The sequence below is a fragment of the Podarcis cretensis genome, assembly GCF_951804945.1.
Source record: "Podarcis cretensis genome assembly, chromosome: 5".
Classification (NCBI taxonomy): Eukaryota; Metazoa; Chordata; class Lepidosauria; order Squamata; family Lacertidae; genus Podarcis; species Podarcis cretensis.
In genome coordinates, this window is record NC_137174.1 from 62,612,032 (window position 1) to 62,637,817 (window position 25,786).

Genomic DNA, 25,786 nt, shown 5'->3' on the forward strand with positions numbered 1-25,786 from the left:
GAAGGGTAACTTTGCGAGACTTGAAAAGATGCAGAATGGCTCATGTATTTTACAACACATTCTTTAACCTGGAAAAGTACTTGGACAATGAACAGCGGGATCCCTTTGCTGTGCAGAAGGTATAAAGCAGTTCCGAAATAGTGATTGCTCTGAGAGTTCTACTCTGGAAAGGAACAAGAGATGGATACTTTCATCAAGAGATGGATACTTTCATTCCCAAAAGAATTTACTATGAAATGTGGTGGCAGTGGTCAAAACAATGTATTTAGAACAGATTTTTTCCTAAATGTATGCTTAGTAACCCCAGAAAATATAAGAGGAAGAAGAGCTGATTAAATTTGCTTAGTATCTGGAAAGGTTGTGTAATATCCCATTATATTATTCTTTGATCAGGTACTAGGACAAGTAATGACAAGACATTTCTGCATCTTCAGCAGAAATTAAATGATTAAAGCCCTGCTTGCTTGGTGTCATGAGACCTTTGTACATTGGCCTATTGCACATTATTCTTCCTTAACACTTAAAATGATTCTGATAAATGAGCAGCATACATAAATGGTAAAATCTATATGTAACAGTAACAGTTTCTTCAGTACATATTTCAAAGGAACAGAAACCTAGACTGTTTTCACTTATCTTGAATGTGATCTTTGGCAAGTTTATCCAATTCAGTGACAATTATTAGATGGGATATATAGTGTCTACAAATTTAGAACATCAAGTAGGATACAAGAATCTCTTTTCCGGGCTTATATGGCTAACGTTATTAGAACTCTTTGAACTGGAAGGGACAACAAGAGGTAGCTAAGTTATCCTTTCCCCTCATATAGCAACCCCTGTATCCTTATTCACCTGATTGAAAAACAACTATTGGTGAAGAATTTGTAACTACCTTTCATTACAAGTTTAAACAGTTTCACAGAAGAGAACTATGTCGCTTTTATTTCCCTTCTGAAGTCAATGGTCTACTGTAGACAAGAAATGCCTCAGTCCAGTGTTCTGGGGCATTAAGTTAAAAGTGTATAAAGAAATGTATGCAGAGGTATAGCGTATGAAAAATAATTTGTTTGCCATTTCTATTTCTAGTTTTCAGTAGTTGTACTCTTCAGAGTTTGAATTTCCCATGCAGTTTACCAGGAAAGTGAATGGTCATTGCCCTGAGACTGTGTGTGTGTATTTGTTTAAAGGCATCCTAGTTATTGCAAATATGGATATTGTGAAAGTGACTTGGTTTGTTCAGTTTTCATGTTTCCTTCTCACATATTTATTTAGGATGTTGAAAATGATGGTCCTGAACCCTCTGACTGGGACAGATATGCTGCTGAGGAGTACGAAATTCTTGTTGCTGAAGAGTCTGGCAATGAACAGTTACAAGAAGGGTGAGTGTCAATATCTGCAAAATGTGGTTATAATTGCTACTCCCAGAAGCCTCAAAACTCGTACGTTTGAAGATGAACAGTTGTTTTGAAGCAAAATGAAAAAGATAAACTGTTTAAAACAGAGAAATAAGTTTATGAACAATAAAATGAGTTACTAAATAACTAATATTGGAATGTCACTGCAAGCCTGTTTTACTATGACAATAAACACATATGACATAGTCATTTAGGGTGTCATTCCTTAGTTGATAGTTATACTGTTTGCTACTGTATCTACAAAATGTCAAAGCAATTAGCTGAACTGTTCCTAAACTATGCTGGCAGAAATGTTACAATCTTTTTTTCAACCAAAGGATTTGTGTATTATTGATGAATTCATATTGCTAACTCTTTGTAGATGAAAGCTTCCCTGGCATATTAAAAGCATGCCCTGAGGCAACTCAGCCTTGGCAGAGAAAGGATAAGAGCTTTGTGTTCCTTATGTTTTAGTTTATAGTACACTACCAGGCACTGACACAGAAAATTGCTATGACTTAAAATGTGTCTTTCAGGAGTTGGCTTTGGTAAGCAAGATTGAGTGAAGATAAGCAATGTTTTATGGTAGTATGGTTATTCTGGAAGCCTTCACATCAGTGAAAGCACTTTTCTTCTCCAGGGCCAAACTCTGAAAAAAGCCTGTTCTGTATATCCTGTTCTGTCCAGCATACCTCTGGAAAAAACTGCATTTTAGGGACCCCTATTTCTCCCTCTCCCCGGCAACTGTCTCCCACAATGAGCAGCACAGATGCACTTGCCTATACCTGGAGATTATCTCCAGCAAAAGAGGGTGTTCCTGTTTGCGAACATTTTTTTGAAACCAAACGTCTGACGCGGCTTACGCTCCTGCAGCCAATCGGAAGCTGCGCCTTGGTTTTTGAACCATTCCAGGAGTCAAACGGACTCGGGGAGTGGATTAAGTTTGACAACCAAGGCACCCCTGTATGAGGGCAGAGAAATCGGCTTCTTTTGCATGTTGTTTTGAGCCTTCTACAAAATGTATTAAGGTGATAAAGTGAAAAATTCGTAAGCAGTGGTACCAAATGCTTTAGCATGTTATACGTTAAAGATTTAAATGGAATCATCATGGCCATTTGGATCCACTACTTACATTTCTGCTCTCTACGCCTTTATAAATACCTCCGATTTATAGCTGTTTTACTTACTGAAAAATGATCCAAGTAAAAGACCTCAGTTATAACCAAACATGTAAACCATCTGCATTCTTAATATCTTTCTTCCTTTTTGTAGATCTTTTGATGACGACTATGAAACAGATGAACTCTTATCACTACCTGAAATTGAAGAAAAGTCAGACCACTTAGTTATCTCAGATCTATCAACCTAAACATATTGAAGAAGTGTCTCCAAGGTCTGTTGCTATTAAATGGAAGAGTCCTCAGTTCTTACATTTCAGGAATTACTTCATTCTTTTCCTTGAGAAAATAACCAACATTTGAAACCGTAACACCATCTTAAAAAAAAAAAATAATTACTTGCTTCTGCAGTTTGGTAACTTCCAGCGTATGGTAATGTGTGTGGATATGGGTGGGCTTCCACAGGCATATTTAGAAACTGTGGAGAAGCTAGAAGGGCTACACTGTACAATGAAGCATGGAAAGGGTTGAAAAGAATCCATGGTTTTAGAAAACCAAAGAATTTAAAACAAGTTGAAGAAATTATTTCCTGCCTCATGGATTCTTTTCTCTTCTTTTTATACTTAGAAACTGAACCTTCAGCTTCCTTCTCACCTTGCTACGTAATTGTGACAAAAACTACATGTTTTCCTAGAAATATTTTCAGATTACTCCACTGGATAACCATCACAGGAAGATTTTAAATGAATAGGCGGGGGGGATGTCCCAAGAGTTTATTCAAATCCAATATAAAGCTACTGGGTTTGTTTGTTTTTTAAAGTTTATTCTAGAAAAATCCAGGCTATTTGATCTTAATTGCCTCTCCACAGGAGGAGCTTTCCTTTTCTTACGGCTTTTCCAACAAAGTACAAGAGCCCCTCGTGCATGTTTAATTTTAGCAAATGCAATACTCCTACATATCTCTGTAGAAAGATCATGGCACATATATCCCCACATAATCAAGCAGTTACTGCAAGGAAATAACCCAAAACACTGCTGCAAGAAATAGCATAGCTCTTTCCTGCATTGTTCACCATTTTTTTTAGCTTTTAAAACTAAAATTTAGGGTGTGAACCTCTCATGAATGAGAGGTGCAGGGTATATGCCCTGCCAAATATTAAACAAAAACCCTGATACAGCAGAAAATTGACTGGAGCTCAGAAAGCTCCATTAAAATCAGTGACACCCTCACCTCCCCCAAACTTCGCTTGTGGTTCTTGCTCTTTAGAAATTAAAACGCTAGATTATGGTGTTTCCTCATTTGCACAATGGGGGAATGTTGTGTGGCACTAAAGCAGGTTTTAGAATTAGGCACTAAATTAATTTGAAAGCCACTGAGATTTGCATCCCAGACTTAAAAGCATTGCCTTGGTTCAAACCCATTTAATACGAATATAGTTTGTGCAGGCTAAACAGTATGGATTGTAAGTTTGGATACTTTGGTATTGAACTTGCTTTTGTCTTAATTCTGTAATAAAATGTGTTAAAATAATAGGAATAATCATGCATTGAATTATAGGAAATTGTTTGCACTTTTTTCAGATACAAAATCAAATTTAAGAAATGCCAGCATACCAAATTTAACTTCCTCTACTATAGGTTAACATTGTACTAGAATTTTGGAACCTAATTTCAGTGCCAGTCCTGGAGCGTGAATACTGCATTGTATAATAACAATCTGGAAGAGAGTATTTGAGCATCTGTCTGGATTGTTGATGCAGGAGTATGACTCTCGCTAACGGTGTGAGAGCTCTGAGGTTCATCTCTGTGATTTGCCTTGGTCACAAACAGAAGGGGGCCTGTACTTTACCCTGTGTTCTTTATCTGTACGCATGCATACACATATACACCATTTTATGGAAGTGCCAGGTGCAGTGACTGAGCACATGCTTTGCATGCAAAAGGTCCCAGGTTGAGTCTCTGGCATCCCCAAGCAGGGCTGGGAAAGAATCCCATGTAAAAACATGGAAAACTGCTGCCAGACAGTTCTGAGCCAGATGGACCAATGATCTGATTCAGCATAAGGCATGTTCTTGTGCAGAGCGCTTTTTCCGCACTAATTACTTAAGCAAAACCGTGTGTAGTTGGAATTAGAGAAGTGGAAGTTTTTTGGTCAGAGGTTTGTGGTGCTCTCTGTAATAACAACAAATTAACATTTTTTAAAGCTGGTTTTCAATAAATATATATTTTAAATAAATAAATAACCTCAATCAAGTTTTAATTTCAGACCAGGTATCAGCAACAGAGCTTATAAGAAGGGTTCTAGAATGAAAACCCCTTGATTTACAGTTTGATAAATGGTGCAAATGATAAAGTATGGGATTTATCACTTTTTAAAAAGACTGCTGATGATAAAGATAAAAGACAGAAAATTTTTTCATTTCCATGTCATCTATACCATTTATATCCACACTTATTTTTTTTTTTTTTTGGGGGGGGGGTTGTAATTTTAGGAAAATTGGAGGATCCCATAATTCTGAGTTGTTGGAAGAAATATTCAGTTCACAGCTCATTTCCCCCAGAGTATTAGATTTTATCTCATAGCATTTGTGCTAGCTATACAGTTCACAAGATTTCATCCAAACGTTTGATTCCATCCAATTCTTCATTAGTACATCAGCTGGTTTTATATATACTATTACATATTATAGAGAAAGGAGAAAGGAGTTGGTAAAATGCAACTTTTTTTTTAGTATTTTTAGTGGAACTGACACTATGATTTCACCATTATTTTTGAGCAACTATTTTAAGTTAGCATTATTCCACATTAGAGTGGTTATTGTCATGCTGCACCTGCGACGTCCAGCCTCCCAACGCAGCTGCGTACTGAACAAGACTTTAGACTAGTCTCATGCAAGTTTCTAGACTGGTCTGCTGTTTGGAAAGGTTTACTGCACTCCTCGTACAATTCCAATCAGGAATGGTTTAATGTGTCAATATGTGTCAACCCTCCTCCACCCACGCCATGTAGTTTGGGTGAATAACTGTATTCTCTAGAGAATCCAGACATAGCATCTTAAATAAGCATAGGCTTCGCATAAAGTGTTTCCTTGGTGTTACCAGGATCTATTTCACACCATTGCTAACTCATTCAAACTTTTGTTCTGCTATGCTGGTGCTCTAGAGGCACCCCTTTTTTTAATTATGCATACTTCTTTAGCTAAACACAATTATGCTTATTTTCATTTTGGGGGGAAAAAAGGTTAACTTGAGCTGCCATATCTTACTTGCCATAAATGGCAGAGGCAATTATTAGCATCATTTCACTTGAAGCCAATAGTGTAGATATGCAGATAACTTTAGTGAATAATTTTATAAGTGGTAATCCGTTAGGTTTCCACTTACATTTAGCACTACATTTGAATAGGAATGATGTGTCGACAGGTCAACTGTATGCAAATTTGTATTCAAAAACACTGTAAAATTTTCTGTATTGTAAAAATAAATAAATGTTCTTATGGAATACTTGTAGCCTAATTGGAGCATAACTAGGAGCTAGACTCCCTATGTTTTATTCCCAGTTCTGCAAAGCACCTGCTATGCACCACTAGTAAAAGCTTGTTGAACTTTTGCACGTGTGCAAAAATACCTTTTGGACAACAGTCTGTAAAGGTTTTTTTTAGTCAAATTTTGAACGTTTTGTTTTTATCTGCTCTTAATGCTGTATATCGGATTTCTTGTCTGAAGAGTAGAAATAATAACACCTACCTCATATGAAAGGGGTTAGTATAATTCAGTCTACTATACTGCAGAAATTCCTTTCAATAAACTGCTCAAGCAATACTTGTTTGGTGATGCATGTTCTTTAATGCCTATTGGGACAAAGTCTGTCTTCCACTGGTTAAAGTGGAATGAGGGAGAAACATGGTTACTAAAAATGAATGCTGCAATTGGTATCAAGGTTTTAAGCAGTGTTCATGTTTTGGAGGTGCCTCACGCACTCTGTAACTGATTTTTCTACTTTCTTTGGGCCGCCACTGAGAGGCAGTATTGTGCAGAAGGCACAGAGCTGAGCCGAGCATCAGGTTCATTGGTAAGAGTGGTTTTTTGTAAAATTGGACAAAACTGTCTGGATTTAACACAAAAGCTCTCCCAAGATCGCTCCAAGAGCATCTTGCGTGTAGTTTAAAATATATAGCCTTAAAAGACCAAAAAGTTCATCCACAATGCCAAAATAACTCTTGGGTCTAAGAATATCTTTGAGTATCACAGTATGTGAAGTCTATGCAAAAATATTTTTTAATGAAGGTCACAGAGACTATAAACACTAAATAATTTGGAGAAATGCTTGTAATTAATGTTTATTCGTGTATTTTAACATGCTTTGTTGTTATGTGTTAAGGTTTGCAGGAACTAAGATGTACAAAAAAAAGTTGTGAAACTTGTTTGACACAGTTGTCCGAGGATTACTTGTGCTGGGCAAGGCTTTGCCTTAGCTATTTTCCTTTGTATTTCCTTTTTTGCAATTAAAAATATTTTTAAAAATAGTGAGTCTCATTAATTTCCCCCCACAAGATAGGAATTAATGTGCTGTATCTCAGAAACAGAAATAAGTTTTAGAATGGAGTCTGAAATAAGTGACGTTGTACGGTACATAATTTACTACCACATTTAATCAGTTGGAATAAGAGCAAGGCTACAGGATAGCAAATGAGCAACCCAATCTGGACTGGTGTATAGTCTGGTCTTTGTGCCAAATCCAATCAATTTCAACTTGATTATGTAAGAATTTTTTTGAATTGCATGCTTTTTGTCAGTTTCATTTTGGTCACACACAGATTGCTATTAGTATAAAACATTAATGCCAATCATCTTGCAATTCTAAAACAGCAAGCCCCATTTATCCCATAATTTGGAGCATAATTAAAATAAACATGCATAGGATTGCAATACACAAGTTAATACATTGAATGCCATTTTTTGAAGCAGCCTGATATCAAAGGAGTCAATATTTGGAATACTTCTTATTTGTTAGGCATGTGTGCCAGTGATATACGTAAGTCTGACCACCTCTTAGTCGTTAAATGTGGTGGCACAGCTTTTAAAAAGAGCTTCACACTTCTGAGGAAGTGAATGGGTTCCAAGTTAATTTTAATAAGCTGGAGGTACATATGCCCAAGATTCAGAGAGCTCTTCCCTCAGTGTTTCAGATTCTGCTCACTCTAAGATTTGGTATTTGGGAATATATATTACAAGGAATCTAAGTTATAGAAAGTCAGTTATGGGAACGTGTGACAACAAATTAATAAACATGTAGTTAGATGGGGAAGAATCAATGTTAGTAATGTCTAATGGGAGTCATGATGCTTATTTTTAAAACATTATTGTATTTCTTTCAAACCCTGCCAGTTTGGGTCCCCAAGAAGCAGCTTCAGAAATGGCAAAGGAAAAAACAATTATCTTTGGTTCAGCAATTGCCATTGATTAGGAAATCCATTTTATTTAAACCAGCTCAGGAAGGGATGCCCTTAATGTTGAGATTTATTATGAGGTGAACCAAATAAGAAATGTGGTATCAGTCTTTTACTTTAGAAGACAGAATGAAACAGTGAGCCCAACTAGAGAGCCAGGTTATTGGGTGAATTAACATAAATTAGAATAAAACAGCATTCGTTGTGTTAGTTCAAAGACCATAGCAGAAGGAATCCCGATTAAAATCCCTCCTTCCTGAAAGCATAAATTGCACTCACTTTTCTAGATCATAAATCATTTTATTATGGCAGTGTTCAGAGTCTGGAAGCATAAGGCAGGGTTGTTAATACCGAGGTTATCTCCCATGATTTCATCGGCATTTCAAATATTAATTCCTTCTGAAACTGGCAGTCAAAAAAGAGTGCTACTTGCCAGCTCATGCAATTTGAGCAAAAGCTGTTTGATAGTCTTAATAGCGATGAGAGATACTGTATCCAATATATAAAAATGGCAATTGATGCTGTTCATTGGTATTTAAAAATATTGTGTACCAGATTTTAAAGTGTTTCTTTTTACAGTTTGTACACTATTAAATATCTTTTTTAAAAAAATCAACTGTGGAAACATGGCCTTAACATCATAATCAAGAGGACTGTAATACATTGTAGTCTAAGCTGCCCTTTAAATACCTGGCAGCAACTGCTAGGAAGGCATAATTAAAACTTCTCCATTGACAGTATTTAAGGAGATTACACGTACCCAGACTTCCCCTCTAAGTTGGAGTTGACATATGGGCACTTGCCTCCACTTGTAATGGAATTGTAAAGAGGTGCGGAAATTTTGGGTGCATGTGTTTCAGGAACTTAGTTTCATCACAGGCCAATGGGTTCATCTCATGCCACAATTGGCCTTCCAGGCCAGTACTTACACTTATAATGGAAACACTTGTTAGCCATAATGGAAACAATTGTTAGCCATTAGTGGCAGCCAGATCTCATGTGGCTAGACACTGGAAGGATTTGAAAGAGGTAAATACTGAACATTGGTACCAAATCAGGCAAATTGTACTTCTAGAAAAACTGACCCAGACAGTGTGGAGAGGTCAAAAGGGATTTTAAAAATTGTTTATGAAGTAGAATAAAGTTACTCGCCTCCTTTGGCATACTCTCATCTCTGGGTTCTATACTTTGACCGTTTGTCTACAGTCATGAAAATCTCTACAAGACTCTGTTGTTGGACTGTTGAACATGTGAAGAGGAAAAATAATCAGACCGTTACCTTGATTGTGATACTGCTTGCTCTGTTGTAGTTGCTCGGTTGTACTTACCAATTTCCTTTTGTGCTCTTCCCGTACCTGAGATATGCAATATCAGAGGGTTAATTACATGTTTGAATGTAAATTGTCATTATTGTTTTCATTTATATTTTCATTTTGATGTTTATGTGAGGTCATATTGTCACTTAAGTTTTCTGAAAATTAATAAAGATGTTTATTATACTATTCTTCCTTTCTGGAAGGTATTCAACTATGTTTTGCTTAGGGTAGACTCATTGAAATTAATGAACATTCTAAGTTAGGTCCATAAAACTTAGTTGCATACCACCGGTAAGCACTTCCCAAATAAGCACGTAAAGAATTGCTCTATAAATCTGGTCAAGTTGGATTACTGCCTGTGACTGCACCATTAACTGCAGATAAAAAGGTAAAGGGACCCCGACCATTAGGTCCAGTCATGACCTACTCTGGAGTTGTGGTGCTCATCTCGCTTTATTGGCTTCTGGGTCATGTGGCCAGCATGACTAAGCCGCTTCTGGTGAACCAGAGCAGCATATGGAAACACCGTTTACCTTCCCGCCGGAGCGGTACCTATTTATCTACTTGCACTTTGATGTGCTGTCAAACTGATAGGTTGGCAGGAGCAGGGACCGAGCAACGGGAGCTCACCCCGTCGCAGGGATTCAAACCGCTGACCTTCTGATCGGCAAGCCCTAGGCTCTGTAGTTTAACCCACAGCGCCACCCGTGTCCCTTTAACTGCAGATACTATTAGCTTATGATAAAGGACTTTATAAGCAAGGCTTCCAGGTTTAAATTAACTGGAGTTTCTTGTTATGACAGACCTGGGAACTGTGGTTAAACTATGGTTTCTTGGAACAAGCCAGGATAAGAAACCATGGTGTGACCCTGGCTTGTTTTAAGAAACCAGAGGTTAAGCAGTTTGTCCTTGATGGATATAACAACAGACCAGAGATTAAAAATGGAAGCAGATGCTTCACATCTCCTTGTGGCTGTGCTGCAAGAGGAGCGTTATGTGACACCAAGGCTCATCCAAGTTTATTCCTGTATGACTAAACAGTTCCATTTACACTGGACTATAGCATCTCTCAGCATCACAGACCATCAAAGAACCTAACGGAATTGGCGGCACTGCTTTGAGATGGTTGTTTTTACCTACTGAAGCATGCTCAGAGCAACTGTTGTCATAACCACTCGTAGCCTAATCTAAGATTTCTTTCTTGCCCTCCCTGCTATTTATGTACAGTGGTTGGGTAAAATGATGTTAGTTTGGAGTGAAATGCCAATATATTAGCAACACCCTGTTGTATTTTTAATTATTAAATTTCATCAATTTCATCAAATCAGTGAAAAGTCTTGGCTCAAGCAGGGGAGGTAGGTTACACTGCCCTAGAGAAAAAATTGCACCATAGAGTACGTCTCCTGGATCTACAGCTCAGATAGCAATGGGTAGCAGGTGTGCTGCTTTTGAGCAATTAGGAATGTAGCAGCGACTCTTCTTCAAGAGTGAGATTCAGCTACCATCTATAATGCCTATGTAGTACCCTTTCTGATTTTGAAGTATTTACAATATATTAGGTAAGAGCATATTAATATAAATGCCTGCTGGATCAAACAAAAAACCCATCTCGTCCAGCAGCCTATTTTCACAAAGTGGCCAATCAGAGGGCCATGACAACGTAACAGCATTCTCCCTACCTGGGTATCCAAGCAACTGGTACTCAAAAGCAGTGCCTGAAATGGAGGGAGAACATAGTCACTGATGACCTTATCGTTCATGAATTCGTATAAACCTCTTTTAAAGCCATGGCTATATCCTGTACTGTGTGCTGCGTAAAGAGGTACATTCTTTTGCCTGTCCTGAATCTTGATTTCTGCACAATTGGACTTCTTTTGGGATCACACAAACCTGGTCCGATACCTAAATCCAGAATTAAACATGTGTTCAAGTGCTCACAGCTGCTCCAAAGTGCCTTTTCCTGCCTTCTTCATTTGACTCCATGCTTGGGTTTTAGTAATTTTCCTACGTGGCATTTTCTGTAGTGCAGTGCAAGTGTTTTTTATTATGGGAAAAACACTTGTGTTGTACTTTACAAACACTATTTTTCAACCAACATTTTTTTTTTTAAAAAGAAGATAATGTATATGCAAAGCAGCCCAAAGTGATCCTCTTGTTCCTTCTGGCAAGTGACTATAGAAGCACCTCTTTGCTAAAGCAGTCTAGGAAGCAACATAGAAAAAATGGCACCCAAGCATAGGGATGCAAGATCATTGATTTGACAGTCCTCTTATTACCAACATGAGTTATCCCCATTGCTTTATTAAATTTTTGAAGCTGCAGGAAATTAACAAAACAACTTTTAATGAAATGAAACAAAAAGTCTCCTTTAGAAACCAAGTATTCAGAGTATTAAATGATATCAAATTGTTTCCCTGGGTAGTTTAACAAAATAAAAATTAAAAATGGCATTTATTAATCAGCTCAATTTTTAATACACAGTTTAAGAATGTTGGCAGTGTAGAAGAAAATTAGTTTTTAAAACAAACCTGAATTTACCACCAGCAATACATTAAAGATCTGGAATCTCCAATAAGCAGTTCCAAAGAACAGTTGATTTTAATCACCAGCTACTGGAATACTGTTTAGTATAGCTGTGAGATAGATTGAAATCATTCCCACATTTGGGGACCAAGGCATACTCATGACATATTGGAGCTCCAGAACTATACTAGTAGCAGTCTTGAAAAAAAACTTAACAGTTCTACAGACATTTGCAGAAAATACCCAGGCAGTGGGAATAGCACTCCAGGCTTTTGGTTTGTTTGATTAGTCTTCTTACAGATACTGAAATAATAATTGGATTTACACTAATAAGTAAAGGTTAGAACACTGAAGTAGATAACGGCAGATCCCATTTGGTCCACACAAAAATCACAAATATTTAACTAATTATGTTTTAATAGGAGGACATAGTAAACCTCAAAATTAAACACAGAATTCAGGAGTTTGGGCTGGCAAAAAAAAGAGACGAGAATACTAAAGAGCATTTTCCACCATTTACTCTCATTATCAAAAATATTTTTCAACTCTTCTTGCAAAACAGAAACAAAAAAAGTACATACGGAACACGTACATCACATCCTTCTTTCTATGGCTTTAACCCCCCCCCAAACACACACACCCTGCCCTACCCACAGAAAAGACAGGGGGGAAACAAACCAAAAAGCCAACAAAAACGCTATTTGACCACATTCACATAAAATGACACCATGGTACACTACAGAACAAAAAGGAGGCATCATCCAATTGGTGTCCAAAACCTTTTGCTTACTTTTCAGACCTAGTAACCATCATTGTACATGCTTTGTGCCAAATCCAAAGTGTCTAATGTCATAATTCCCTGGCAATGTCACTTAATGAACAACTAGATGGCAAATGTTAAGGAGTTTTAGAAATTCTGGCATCACTTCTCTTCAAACAGGTTATTGAACTATTGTCCTTAAAATAGCAGGCTAATCTTTTCCATTCTAGTCAGCCCATAGATACGCAAATTGAAGAACTTACATGCTAGACCAGAGGCAGCCAACATGGTGACCTTCAGGTGATGTAGATCACAACTCCCATCAGCCCCAGCCAGCGTGGTCAATGGTCAGGAATGATGGGAGTTGCAATCTAACATCGGGATGCTACCACACTGGCTAACCCTGTTCTAGGCACACATCTCAACAATAGGAGGATTGATACAAAGTGGCATATTTTCAACTTTACGGTTTGCTGTTTCTTTCATGGTATAATTGGAAATAAGCTAAAGACAAAAGCTTGTGTGTGGAGCAGAAGGTAGAACAGCTCCGATGGGCTCCAAGATAAACTTGCAACATCCACCACACTAATTCCATGCTTGGCACACCCCTGCTGTTCCAAACTTGGGCACACAGCAGCATGTTAGTCACTTTCAACCGATGCCCTGCTGTGTCTCTTCTTGGTGCATCCAGCTGGTGTCTAATCCCATCCAGGACTCCACCCAGATAGGAGCAGATTTATGCAAGCAAGGCTGGGGAAAACAGGCACTAGGCTCTTGAAGTAGTAGCTGCATGGGAGGACCTCAGCAGAAAGTCAATGCCCTCACAGTGTCATCATGCTGCTATTATTCCAAGCATGTTTGTGTGAAGCGGGAGGAGGTATGCTCTTGCCAACAGCTAGAAACTAACATATACAATGATGTCTCAGTAATTTTGGCATGAGAATTAAATTGCTTTTATTTTGTGGCTAACTAGCACATTCCAAAATATACATTACCTATTTCATAATGAACTCCACAATAATATCTTGAAGATTAGCGTTTACAGTATGACACATAATGCAAAAGACCAGTGACATCAATCTGCAAATTCTTCCAAAAATAATAATAATAATATAATAATAATAATGTCTTCAAAGGCTGCTTCATGACAATGGAACTTCTATTACTATTTCTGAAATATTACTCTAGAGAAAAAGAAACATATATATGAGAATCTTGAGTGTTCAAATCTGACAGGAGGGCCCAGTTTCATAGTTTTCTTTGCTTCAGGACAACATACACTAGATGGAAAATTAAAATGACTTTAATTTTTGAACAAGTTTAAAGTGCTCAATTACTAATCTCCCTATCCACAATAACGTGGTATGAGAAGACTGGCTGTGACATTTTTACTACAACTGCAGTATGAGCTTGACGCCGATTTCCTGCGACACTGACTCTAACCATGGGTACATAATAAATTACCACAAGTGTGATGGACTGACTAGAAACCATTGCTGTATATTCAATCAATCTCTGATTAAGCACAAAGCATGAACTGGTACAAGGTCAATATTTGCCCAAAAGTAATTGTGTATTATAAATCATTTACATTAGCATTTGATCTGAAACTATGAGGTGCTGTAAGAACTAAAGACAGTTTCAGGGTAACTCCGCAATTACCGTCAAACTATTTCCCAGACACTAACACACAACATAGCAATGAAAAACACTTGATACAAGTGATCTATATGCAGGAGCTCCGGCAAGTTAAACAGAACCATAGCTGCCCTCAAAATTATAGCAGTCCCCCTACCAAAGGCAGGAGAGAAAGATCAAAAAGAAAAAAATTGACTCAGCAGTCATATCTCATGTCTATAGCTTCGTCCAAGTTCTTATCATCGTTTGTACTGGCAGCTAAAAACGTTGCTACTGGTGACCCTGTCATATTAATTACACTGGTACTTGTGCTGGCATTGCGCACAGCAATGCTTGTCACATTAATGCCCAAGGTAAGCCTAGTCTGCTCCAAGGCCTTTTCTGGCACTGCAAATGCCTCCAGTTTCTTCTCCCCATTAGCCATATATGAATTTTGGCAGCCACGGCATATGCAGTCTAAGCAAGCTTTACGGTTCGAATAACAAGGACAGCGTTGGCCACGACATGTAAGAACACTTGGATTTTGGGTGGCTCGACCACATTTGCACCCCTTCTTTTCCTGTGGCTTTTTGTACACCGTTTTTGTTAGACCACCTGGCACATGACTGCCAGCTCTTGATTTTTTCAGCATTCCTGTTTTGGATTTCGGGTGGGGTTTCTTGGCGGTGTGGTCTAGAGTCTTTTTCATGCCTTTATTTGCTAAGAGTACAGTTTTGCCTATTTTAGGAGCGGTGCCTCCATTTGGTACAGCTGCTACAGGCTGCAAAGACATCTTTGTATCCTGTTTCACTGTTACCGGGGCTGAGGCTCCCAACGTTGGGCCACGAAGGATGCTGGAAATGGGAAGAGGCTGAACCTTTTCACTGTCACTTTCGGAACGCGATCGCTTTCTATTTAATTTTACCGCCTTCGGTGTCACAGCTGTACATGAAATCCCATAAGGTGAAGCACCCATTGACATGAACATGCTATGGCTAGGAGGCGGAGGACAAAGCTGCAAAAAAGGGCCGTTGGATATATTGGTTTCCAAGCTATGTTGCAGATTAGGACCACAGACCTCTGTGTTGGAGTCCAAGCTCCGTAGCACTTCCTCAACACTAAGTAGAAGAGAATCGCCAGGTTTGGTGGTGTCTTTGCTGAAACTGCAGGTATCACTGCTTGCCACACACAAGTCACTAGGAGAAACAGCATCACAGATAGGCTGAAGACTGCTGGAAATAGCTTCAGTTTTTACATACTGTCCAGGGTGAAGATTGCTAGAAATATCGTCACTTTTTAAGCACTGGCCAGGCTGAAGATTGCTAGAATTATCGTCAGTTTCTATGCACGGTGCAGGGCTACATACATTAACTGTATTTGCTTGTTCAGGAGAAGGAATATTTGCTCCAATTTTATCTACTGACAGCCCATTGCAATTGGGCAACCCATTAATAGTGGAGCCTTTCACATCAGACTCCTGTGTGCTTTCAGGAACAGAAGAATGGCATGCTGGAGGCTCATTAGCATGCTCTGAGGTTGAAGGTGATGGGGAATGTGTGATACACAATGCAACGGCTTCATCAGATGTTTCTTCTGTGTCTTCATGGAGTGCAGCGCCATCTTTAAGCAAAGTCAATAGATCTGGAGAAGTCTCAGCAGCTTTTTTAATATCCCGTGCTAGTGGTGTTTGTGTAATGTACTCACATAGTTTTTTATAGCAATTCACTAGAATGCTTAACTGTTTATTTTCTTCAAACTGCTCATAGTCCTTGCACCAACTACACGATGGTTTCATCATCATCTTCTGGCCCTTACAGGTTTTGCATACATAATGCTGGCATGTGGAATTGGTGGGTGCAATTGGATCTTGCAGCAGATCTCCTAAAATAAAAATAAAAAAGTATTTTAAAAACTCAGATATGTCACCAAACAAATATTCTCACTCTCAGTGCTCCACCATATTCATTTGGCTTTGTTACAGTTAAAGCAAAGCCCAGGAGATTCTATACTTCTGCAATCATTGACAAATATTTGCTCATATTACAGAATTCTTGCAACCATCAGCAAATGACTGATCAAATCCCGCTCCTCCCATGTGTTCTCTGGTAGTTGCACCAAACTAGTGCTTACTAGAGTGGTATAAGCCCTTGAAAAATGCCCTGCACTTTTTTGGGCAAGGCATTGTAAATTCTTTGGCAAAAATTAAGTAAATTCAGCAAGGTGGCACAACTCTTTTAATATACTTATACCTTGGCAGCAGAAATGTACCTGCCCCTACTGGAGAACTGAAAGTTTTTTGAATTAAGAATTTCACTGACTTTCACCAATCCTATTTTCAAATGGGAAAGGAAAAACACAACATTGAGTCACAAGTAAGAAAAGAAGAACAGAGGGCTACTTCCCACATTAGTTTTGTCAACAGAGATTAACAATTAGGTGAAAAAAACCATGTATTCCTTAATGTTCAAAAGGTGGCAAATTAGTGGAGTGGTTTACATAAGTTTTTTAAATCACTTTTTTCAAACATAAATTATAAAAATGACACAAAGAATACAAGGTCTGTCCATCATCACTTCCACATCTTCCTTCACTCACTCACTACCTTGCAGCTCAAAAACCAGGAGACAGTAAGAAAGAGATTACTGCACGCATCTGAAAAGCTATCAGATGTATCGGCTTTTCAATACTTTCAACATGTCATCCAAAAGATACCTGCACCTGCTATTTAATACTTTAGCTATAGTTGTGATATAAAGCTGAAACATTCTAATAAATTCTTCACATGAAGCTTTGCTATGCGCTACGCTTACCCCATGAGTGCAGTCCCACCATGCAAGGCTGCTCTAGCTGATGAGAGTTCCAACGGGTCCACAACAAGGGGACAGAAAGTTGGAAGGGGCAGAAATCACACAAACAGTGAAGGATGAATTGTTGCTCTTTCTCCACTTAGTGGCTAAGTTCCACAGTTCGTCTCTCTTCTAACCGTATCATAGGGATATGTAGCAAGCAGCTAAGAAGAGAGGGAAAAGGCAGAGGAGAGGAGAGACAGAAAGAGCCAGTAGTATCTACCTTCAAAAAGAAATTACCACCCCCTCTAATGTTGCTCTCTGCCTCTTGGCAGGGAATCCTTCAGAATACTCTACAAAAAGAGCTCACATGTGACAAGTATAATGTGTAGCTAGGCAATTAATGTTAAACAAACAATAAGAAATAGCAGTCATCAGAGCAAAATGATAAAAGATGCTTGAAAATGGTCTGTGTGTATCATATAGTGTGTGTTCACACACAAACACAGATAGACAGAACTTGATGGTGCAAGTCCAAGGACCTGAAACCCTTCCTCAGAAAATACAACAGAGGCAGTTACCTATTCTGTATTAAAGAAAGGAAGAAAAATAAACAATAAATGAAACTGCAAGTTATTAAAATGAGAAGAGCTTGAAATAAAAGAAGCAGCAGGCTAAGAAAAATTGCAAGTATACGCACAAAAATCAATTAGGGACAATTCAGTCTCCTGCTGCATCCTCCCTCCTGTGCACACACAGCTTGAACATGTGCATTTCTGCACATAGGAACAGACGATCATCCACTATGTTATTAATTTAAGGGAAAACAGTACATTTACTAAATGCCAACAGTAAGTTGAGCAATATAATTTTTAAAGAAAGCCGGCTTATTAGCAGCTTGCAATGCCTGAGCCCAATCTCCATCCCAGTTTACTACATTTATAAAAGTATAACCACCACAAAAGTAGTAGAGATTTTGTGAACAAAGATACAGATAAGCTCTATACCTAACTTTTCTAAGAGCATAAATGAGCTGGAAGCAATCTTAGGCAATACTACTATTAATGGCTCACTGAATTACAAACAACTAAACCCTGCTAATTGAGAGTTGAAATTTTAATGAAGGCAAATCAACTCTCAACTTAACACACTTAAGGGCAACCTGTGGACCACAGGTTATCATCATGAATCTTCTTCTGCTGTTATTTAACCAAATTTGCTGCTCCGCAGCCAATATAACCTTCAAATATGCTGTGATGTTGCCAATTATTACCCCAACCAACTATCCACTGATTTTAACTGCCCACTGCCTTTATTTGATCCAGCACTATTTTTCTGCTGCCAACCAGAGTGCATGTGGTAGAGTGTCTACATCAGGGTAGTCCAATTTTTCATACCAAGTCAGTTGCAAGCGTACTTTGACACAGAACCCGCAGGCTGTGCACGGGGGTGGGAGAGGCAAAAAATGTACACACACACACAGACACCCTAGGCCCTCATGCTGCCTTCCCTTAGCCAGCTAAGCAAGCCTTTAGGAAGGAGACTCAGGGCTCTGTGGCAGGGTCCTAGAACCCCATACCTCCTTTCCAAAGCTCGGAAAGTGAAAACTAAGCTTTGGGAAGGAGGCAGGTGTACTCTAGGACCCTGTCAGAGTCCTCACACCTTCCCAAAGCCCAGTGCCTCTTTACCTAGCTTTGGAGAGGCAGTGGGGAGTCTTTTCTGGGGGTGGGGTTGTCAAATGTTGTTGAGGACTGCCAATAAAAGGCTTTGAGGGTCACATGAGGCCCTCAGGCATGGGATAGACCACCCTGGTCTACATGGTGGTCTACCAAACACGCTCTATGGTCAGACATTACAGCTGACTCAAGATCCCAACAGCTATTGAAGACAAACTATGGAGCTATGCCGTATTGTAGTTCCCCAGTGGGTGCTTACAGTGGGTGCTGTCCCATCATGCATCCCACCAAGATAATACGGTTTAGGAACATGTGCAGAGGAGGGTGACCACGATGAACAAGACTTATGAGGAACAGATGAGGGAGTTGGGTACATTTAGCCTGGAAAAGAGGAGGTTGAGAGGGGATATGATAGCCATCTTCAAATAACTAAAGTGCTGTCACATGAAGGATGGAGCAAATGCCCACAAGAGGTGGATATAGTGTTGGATCAATCCATCAACCTCTGATGGATGATTTAGAAGGATAGGGTCCAGCATCACTTTTGCTGCGTGTGTGTGCCTCTATTTATACTCAGCAGAGTTACATCTCAATGCAGCTCCTTCCTTAGAAGTGTCTTCGGGGTTGAAGGTACACACAGTAGGCAATAAACACTCATGGACGCCATAAAGATTCAGTCAAGTGTAGAAGTTTACTTGATAGGCATAAAAGCATATTGGTAGCAAATATATATAGACATTCACCACTGCTGTGGTCAAGGCATGCTTAGAGTCCAACAAGAGTCCAAGACTCACTCTCTGTGTTTCTCTCACCACAAGACACAAGCAAGAGACTCACAGCAAGTTACAAGTTACACAGAACCATAGTTATCAGTACTTGCTGTCATACTGCATACAAGTCCAAAGAACAATTCCCACAAAAAATACCCTTGCATCAAAACAAACTCAGCCTTCTGCTGCTTCTTGAAACGACTTATCTGTTTCTTGAACAAATGATTCTCCCCCCCCCCTCTCTCTCTCTCTCTCACACACACACACACACACACAGAATATCCAACATATGGATGCCCCTTCCTTGGAGTTTTTAAAGCAGAGGTTGGCTGATCATCTGCCAGGTATGATTTAGTTATGTATGACTGCACTAGATGACCTTCAGGGTCCCTTCCAACTCTACAATTCTATGATTCTATGTCACAACATCAATTTGGTAAAGGTAAAGGTACCCCTACCCGTACGGGCCAGTCTTGACAGACTCTGGGGTTGTGCGCCCATCTCACTCAAGAGGCCGGGGGCCAGCGCTGTCCGGAGACACTTCCGGGTCACGTGGCCTGCGTGACATCGCTGCTCTGGCGAGCCAGAGCCGCACACGGAAACGCCGTTTACCTTCCCGCTGGTAAGCGGTCCCTATTTATCTACTTGCACCCGGGGGTGCTTTCGAACTGCTAGGTTAGCAGGCGCTGGGACCGAGCAGCGGGAGCGCACCCCGCCGCGGGGATTCGAACCGCCGACCTTTCGATCGGCAAGCCCTAGGCACTGAGGCTTTTACCCACAGCGCCACCCGCGTCCATCAATTAGCGCAACATCAATTAGCCAGCTTCAAAGGAAAGAAACATGAGTGCACACTAACTGTGCTCTCAGTTCTTTATTTTCTGCCTTTGAAGTCCGGCTTGAACTCAAGCCAGGTTGCGAAGGAAGATCCCTTTGTAAGCATGGACTGGCTACATTGGGATGTTCAATTAGAAACTTTTTCTTTCAGTTGATTTCTGCAAAGTTGCTGCCCCTGCCAATTACTGCTTATAGCTGCAGTCTCCCTCAGTGTACTTTAAGACTCCTGATTGTCCCCTTGTCTTTACTTTCCCCATACCTGCTGTCAGTTAGGCATGGTTTTCAGGAAATGGCCTCACAAGCCAATAGCACCCCTGCTAGGTCTAATCTGGCTACCAGGATGAAGGTTCCCCATCACTGACCTAAAAGCAGACTGAAGGAATGATGTGCTAAATTGTTCACTGTACAATGATGTGCTAAATTGTACCCGAATCAAAGTTAAGTTGGAACTTTAATAAAAAGCTGAAAGCATATAAATCAAGTGAGGACACCAGACTCTTTCTGGCCCAAAACATACATTTCTCAGGGCCTTCCTCAGAGGAAGCTGTGAGCATAGCAGCATTCCACACAAAGAGGAGAAAGGGATTTGAGACTGCCATCACTATGATCTGAGCACTTATACGTACTGAGGAGCTGACTTGCGAGAGAATTCCTAAAAAGGGTAGCAGGAGGGGAACTAATGGAAAGTGAGGAAGTGAGAGAAATGGAGCTGGCAACTGTTAAGGAAAAGCAATCTTAAAATCGGTAAAAAGATTCAGTGCAGGACAATCACATTTAGTATCAAGCATCTCCTAAAAATATATTATATAGTTTTCTATACAGATTCTAATTCTGGTTATAAAAATGATCCTTATTCTGGTTATAAAATTTGAGTCCTGAATAAGAGCATTTTATAAAGTTGAGACTGGAAAAAGTCAAGTTGGAAAAAATGTGAGAGCCGCAAGCCTAGCAGACAGGGAAAGTGAAGATCTAGGAGTAAAGGCAGGCACCCTTCAGACTTGCCTTATCAACTTTGATTTTTTACTAGAATCCTAAGAGCCACCAATTGGATCCATTTGCAAAAGATATATACTTAGAACGAAAATATTCTGAGTTCAAGTTTGTTTTGAGTACCAAAACTGAATTCAGCTCACAATCCTATGCAATAATTGATTCTAATTACCCCACCACTCGATTTTTCTTCATTTCAGCAGTATAATTTTGGGGGTCATTTTGCTGTTGCCATTGTTAAATGACGGAGTCAGAAATCCTTACCAATCTACTGTGTCATCCAAATATTTTACAGTAGATCTGGATTTACCTTCTGCCTACTCTGGCAGTACAGAAATCCCCCTCTCAATTGCTGCTCAAGGGACTATTTTGTTTTGAAGCCTTCAGCAGACACTGACCAACCATGCAATAAAAGATGGATTTTCCTCTAAAACTACAGGATCTTGTATTTTTTAAACAAATACAATATTGATGGAAAATATCGCACCATATCTTACATCACATGAAACAAAAGGAAAGCTACCTATTATGCATGCAATCCCCCTAATTGCTCATACAGTATTGTTTTCTTTTAGCTTGAAGTTTTACAGATTCCAGGCTTTGTTAAAAACTGATACCAATGTGAGAACATCGACTTCCTCAAACACCACTTTAAAACTTCTCTAGAGCACTAAACTTTCCTCCATTTGCCCCATTTGATTGAAACAGACCCACCAGTAAACCTCCTTGTGCAGGATAATGTGACATTATGAAGTTATAGCCCTGCTGCAACTAACACAATGGGTTTTGCAGCATGATTGAACTGTCATGTTTGCGTAGCCATGTATTGTAACAATGTAACAATTGATGCTACATCACCACAAAATTGTCATTGTTGCAACTATGACACTGAAAGGGAATAGCAGTCACTAGGTTAATTAGGATCCTCCCCACCATCTGAGGTCACATTTCCACTCACAGGAAAAAAAAAAGTGTCATATCTACTACATTCAATGAACAGCCCTCGACACAAATCTGACACTGCCCTCCTCTCACACATTGCAGCACAGGATTCCAACCAGTTCATTTAGCAACCACAACACAGAACCAGCAGTATATGAGGTGCATGAGATCTGGGGATCAAGATGCCCAACATGTGCCTACATCACTCTGCCCTTGCACATATAATATGCAGTAGATTAAGTGTTATGGTGCAGCTCCACATAGACCATATTACTCTAAATCCTAGAATATATTTTAGGCAATTGTCTCTAATCTTCCATTCTGTGTAAAAGTTTTTTCCCAGTCACCAATTGAACCAAACTCTCAAGAACAAAATAAGTACACCACCAGTTTTTTTAAAGACATCACAGATTAACCATGTATTCACTTAGAAACAAAGCTATGTTCATATGTTGCAAATCAGGCAACTGACACACTGGTCCTGTTCACATGTCACAATAAACAGTTAAATCATGGCTTATTGTGAAGGGTAAGCTAAGAACAAACCTTAGCTTTTAGTTGCGGCTTATTTGGAGAGACACAAACCATGAATTCTTGTTCACATGTAATGTTAGTCTAAGCCTTGTGGTTTGTTTCTGCAGCAGGGTTTCCATTGTTGCATTGGATTCCTCTGTTGTGCAACACTGTATACAGCCTCATAATTCCAAATATAAAATATTGCCCTTTGAGTGCTAAACAAATAAGTTCTCTCCCCTACAGGAAGACATACAGTTGTACCAAATGACAAACAAAACTGTTCATTTCACAGAGAGCACATTCTTTGATTCTGTTTTATTAAAATTTATATCCTGCTTAATCAATGTGTGTTTCTGTAACAATAATAGCATTTGAAATTTGGTTCTAACATGCCATCAATTCCATTCACCTTACATTTTAAACTGCATCCAAATCTCCATGACATACCATGCATCCTAGGCAGAGACCTATGGATTAGCACTTCCTGAACCCGTGTTTGAGGTGATGATTTGCAGAAGAGTCATTATTTCATCTTGGACTTTGTTCAGTACCAGGTTAACTATCATAAAAATATTGTTTGTGTATGAACAGTCATTTGTGTAAACTAGGGAAGAGCTGGTATTCAACACATTTTTTTACCAAGCAGTCCCAAGCAGAGGGTCTTCTCAGTAGTGGTGCCCTCCCTTTGGAACACCGTCCCATCAGATGTCAAGGAGATAAATAACTATGCAAATTTTAAAAGACACCCAAAAGCAGCCCTGTATTGGGAGGTTTTTAAGGTTTGATGTTTTATTATGTTTTTTATGTGTTAGAAGCCACCCCCAGTGGCTGAGGCAACCCAGTAAGATGGGTGAGGTTTAAATATAATATTATTATTATTAAGCAATTATGGCTACGCTATCATACAAATTACCAGTTCTTCCAGTTCTAAGAATTATGTCTAATTTAATTTCATTAATAAAAATCAATGTATTTCTATTTACTACCAGAATGTCCAGCTCCAACACAAATACCTTTCCTTACTAGTGTTTCCAACTTAATTACTTTGAAACCATCTGGAACAAAAGGGAAAATGTGTTAACAGACTTGAAAAAGGAGATACCTGGGAACTTTCTTATTGGCAGCAGGCCCAGTCCCAGTGGCCACTCACTTGGGGTCCCTTCCAACTCTACAACTCTATGATTCTAGGAGAAACAAAACACCTCAAATTGTTATTCTTAGGCCCAATAGCAAAGGTAAGGTCAGGACCCTCCAGTCTATGGGCCAAATGTGGTCCCTCGGTCCCATCTATCAGGTCCTCAATCCTGACCCTTTGCCACTAGCATGGACTAGAAGGAATAACAAGAAGCTATGTTTAACATAGTGAGCATTACTGCAAGTATATAGCAGTTAAAACTGCCCTTTTAAAGCAACCACAATAAAAGGAGACCACATAGGATTTTGACCAGCACGATCCAGGTAAACTTGCTCCTGTCAGCAACATCAAACAGAATGTTCATACTGATTCCAAAATTGAAGCATTTAAAGTTTAGCAATCCTACAGTAGATAGGAAATAAAATTTACTTTCAGAAAAGACCACAGAGCATTTGGTGTACAATGGAAAAAGTAATTTTCTAAAATCAAATTCAAGCCAGCTGTTTCTGCATCAAGCAATGGAGTAACAGAATCTCAGTAAATCAAAATACACCATGTATTAACGACAACAACAACATTCCAGTCAGGGGTGGAGCTACCTGCCCTAGCACAGGGAGTGGCTCGGGGACAGAGCTAGCCGGCCCATGGAGGCAGGGCTAGTCGCCTAGCCGCCCGCTGCCACACGCAGAGAGCGCGGGAGGGGCACCGCTAACCGCCCGCCAGGATAGTGGGGGTGGCGCTGCTAGCTGCCCACGCAGCGAGTATGGGGGGATGGCATGGCGATGTCACCCACCCTCACGGCTGACACCCGGTGCGTACCACACACCCCGCACCCGCCTTCCTTCGCCAGTGATTCCAGTCAGGGTTATTGCTAACCTACATTGGTCTGAGTCTTGTGCTTTTACAGTCATACCTTGGGTTGAAGTTGCTTCAGGTTCAGCGTTTTCGGATTGCGCTCCGCGGCAACCCAGAAGTAACAGAACACGTTACTTCCGGGTTTCGCCGCTCTCTCAGACGCTCAAAATGATGACACGCGCATGCGCAGAAGCGGTGAATCGCAACCCGCGCACGCACAGACACGGGTTGCATTCACTTCAGGTTATGAACGGGGCTCTGGAACGGATCCCATTCATATCCAGAGGTACCACTGTATATTCGTTTCCAGTAGGTTTGTGCCAGCAACAGCACCTGAACCCACAGAAACAACAAACTGGATGTCTAGAAGGGTTTTTCTTGCTCTCGGATCAATTTCTCTTTGCTCTCTGGCATCTACCAAAAGTTTAAACATGCCCCTCCCCCTCCCATCTCATTGGTCACTCTCCCTTCCCTTCTCAAGCTATCCACAAAATGATGGAACAGTGAACTGTGGTGGATGTGCCATCGTGGCACAAAAATAAGGCTCCATTGCAAGAATCATTGTGATTTTTACAAGATATGCCCTTTGGAGAACTAGAGAGCTCAATTGGTTAGAGCATGATGCCAAGGTTGCAGGTTCAAGCCCCATATGAGACTACTGCATATTCCTGCATTGCAGGGGATTAGACTAGATGATCCTCAGGGTCCCTTCCAACTCCACGATTCTATATTCCACGCAACACTGATTCTATGATTCTATGTTGGCATCTGTCTGTCTCAAAAGACAATGGAGTGTGACTCCAGGGATGACGTCAAACCACTGCATTATTAGCAGTGAAATGACCTCCCTAGGCGCAAGCTGGGGCAGTGTGTATGGAGGTCCTGGGCTGCCCAGACGACAAGACCCCCATCTAGGCCTCACTGATGTGGTCCAAAGAAAAGAAAAGCAATAAGTTTGGCACCAGCTCAGCTGCAGGAGTTGCCAGAAGGAGGCATACAAAACACCATCCAACTGTCTTATTAGAGACTCCACTCTGGATTTGTGTATTGTTTACTTCTTAGCCTTTTCTTCTCCCAAAGATATCCCTATGAAACATCATTAAA

At 39.9% G+C, this 25,786-nt stretch overlaps 2 protein-coding genes and 1 long non-coding RNA gene across 9 annotated transcripts in view; 1 reads left to right on the forward strand and 2 right to left on the reverse strand.

The window, feature by feature from the left end:
* Positions 1-7,038, forward strand: part of PPP2R3A (protein phosphatase 2 regulatory subunit B''alpha) — a 37,017-nt gene extending 29,979 nt beyond the window's left edge. For 3 of the 4 annotated variants that reach the window (XM_079976837.1, XM_079976836.1, XM_079976839.1), the window contains 3 exons: positions 1-119; positions 1,273-1,379; positions 2,667-7,038. In XM_079976837.1, coding sequence (XP_079832963.1) covers positions 1-119; positions 1,273-1,379; positions 2,667-2,763 — 323 coding nt within the window. In that variant the 3' untranslated portion in view covers positions 2,764-7,038. The remainder of the gene's footprint in view (positions 120-1,272; positions 1,380-2,666) is intronic. The other variant, XM_079976838.1, reaches the window with a different exon arrangement.
* On the reverse strand, positions 25-2,706 carry LOC307216540. Its single transcript, XR_013839129.1, has 2 exons — positions 2,582-2,706; positions 25-163 (listed from the first exon to the last, which is right to left on the reverse strand). It is a non-coding gene; the product is annotated as an uncharacterized lncRNA (long non-coding RNA).
* MSL2 (MSL complex subunit 2) overlaps positions 2,895-25,786 on the reverse strand; it is a 25,925-nt gene continuing 3,033 nt past the window's right edge. Inside the window, exons 1-4 of one of the 4 annotated variants that reach the window (XM_079976869.1) lie at positions 21,949-21,967; positions 20,504-20,606; positions 10,958-16,059; positions 2,895-9,317 (exon numbers count right to left, since the gene is read on the reverse strand). In XM_079976869.1, the coding sequence (XP_079832995.1) occupies positions 14,396-15,979 (1,584 nt within the window). In that variant the 5' untranslated portion in view covers positions 15,980-16,059; positions 20,504-20,606; positions 21,949-21,967 and the 3' untranslated portion in view covers positions 2,895-9,317; positions 10,958-14,395. Of the gene's footprint in view, positions 9,318-10,957; positions 16,060-20,503; positions 20,607-21,757; positions 21,920-21,944; positions 21,968-25,786 lie in introns of those variants that run through there. The other 3 variants (XM_079976868.1, XM_079976867.1, XM_079976866.1) reach the window with 3 other exon arrangements.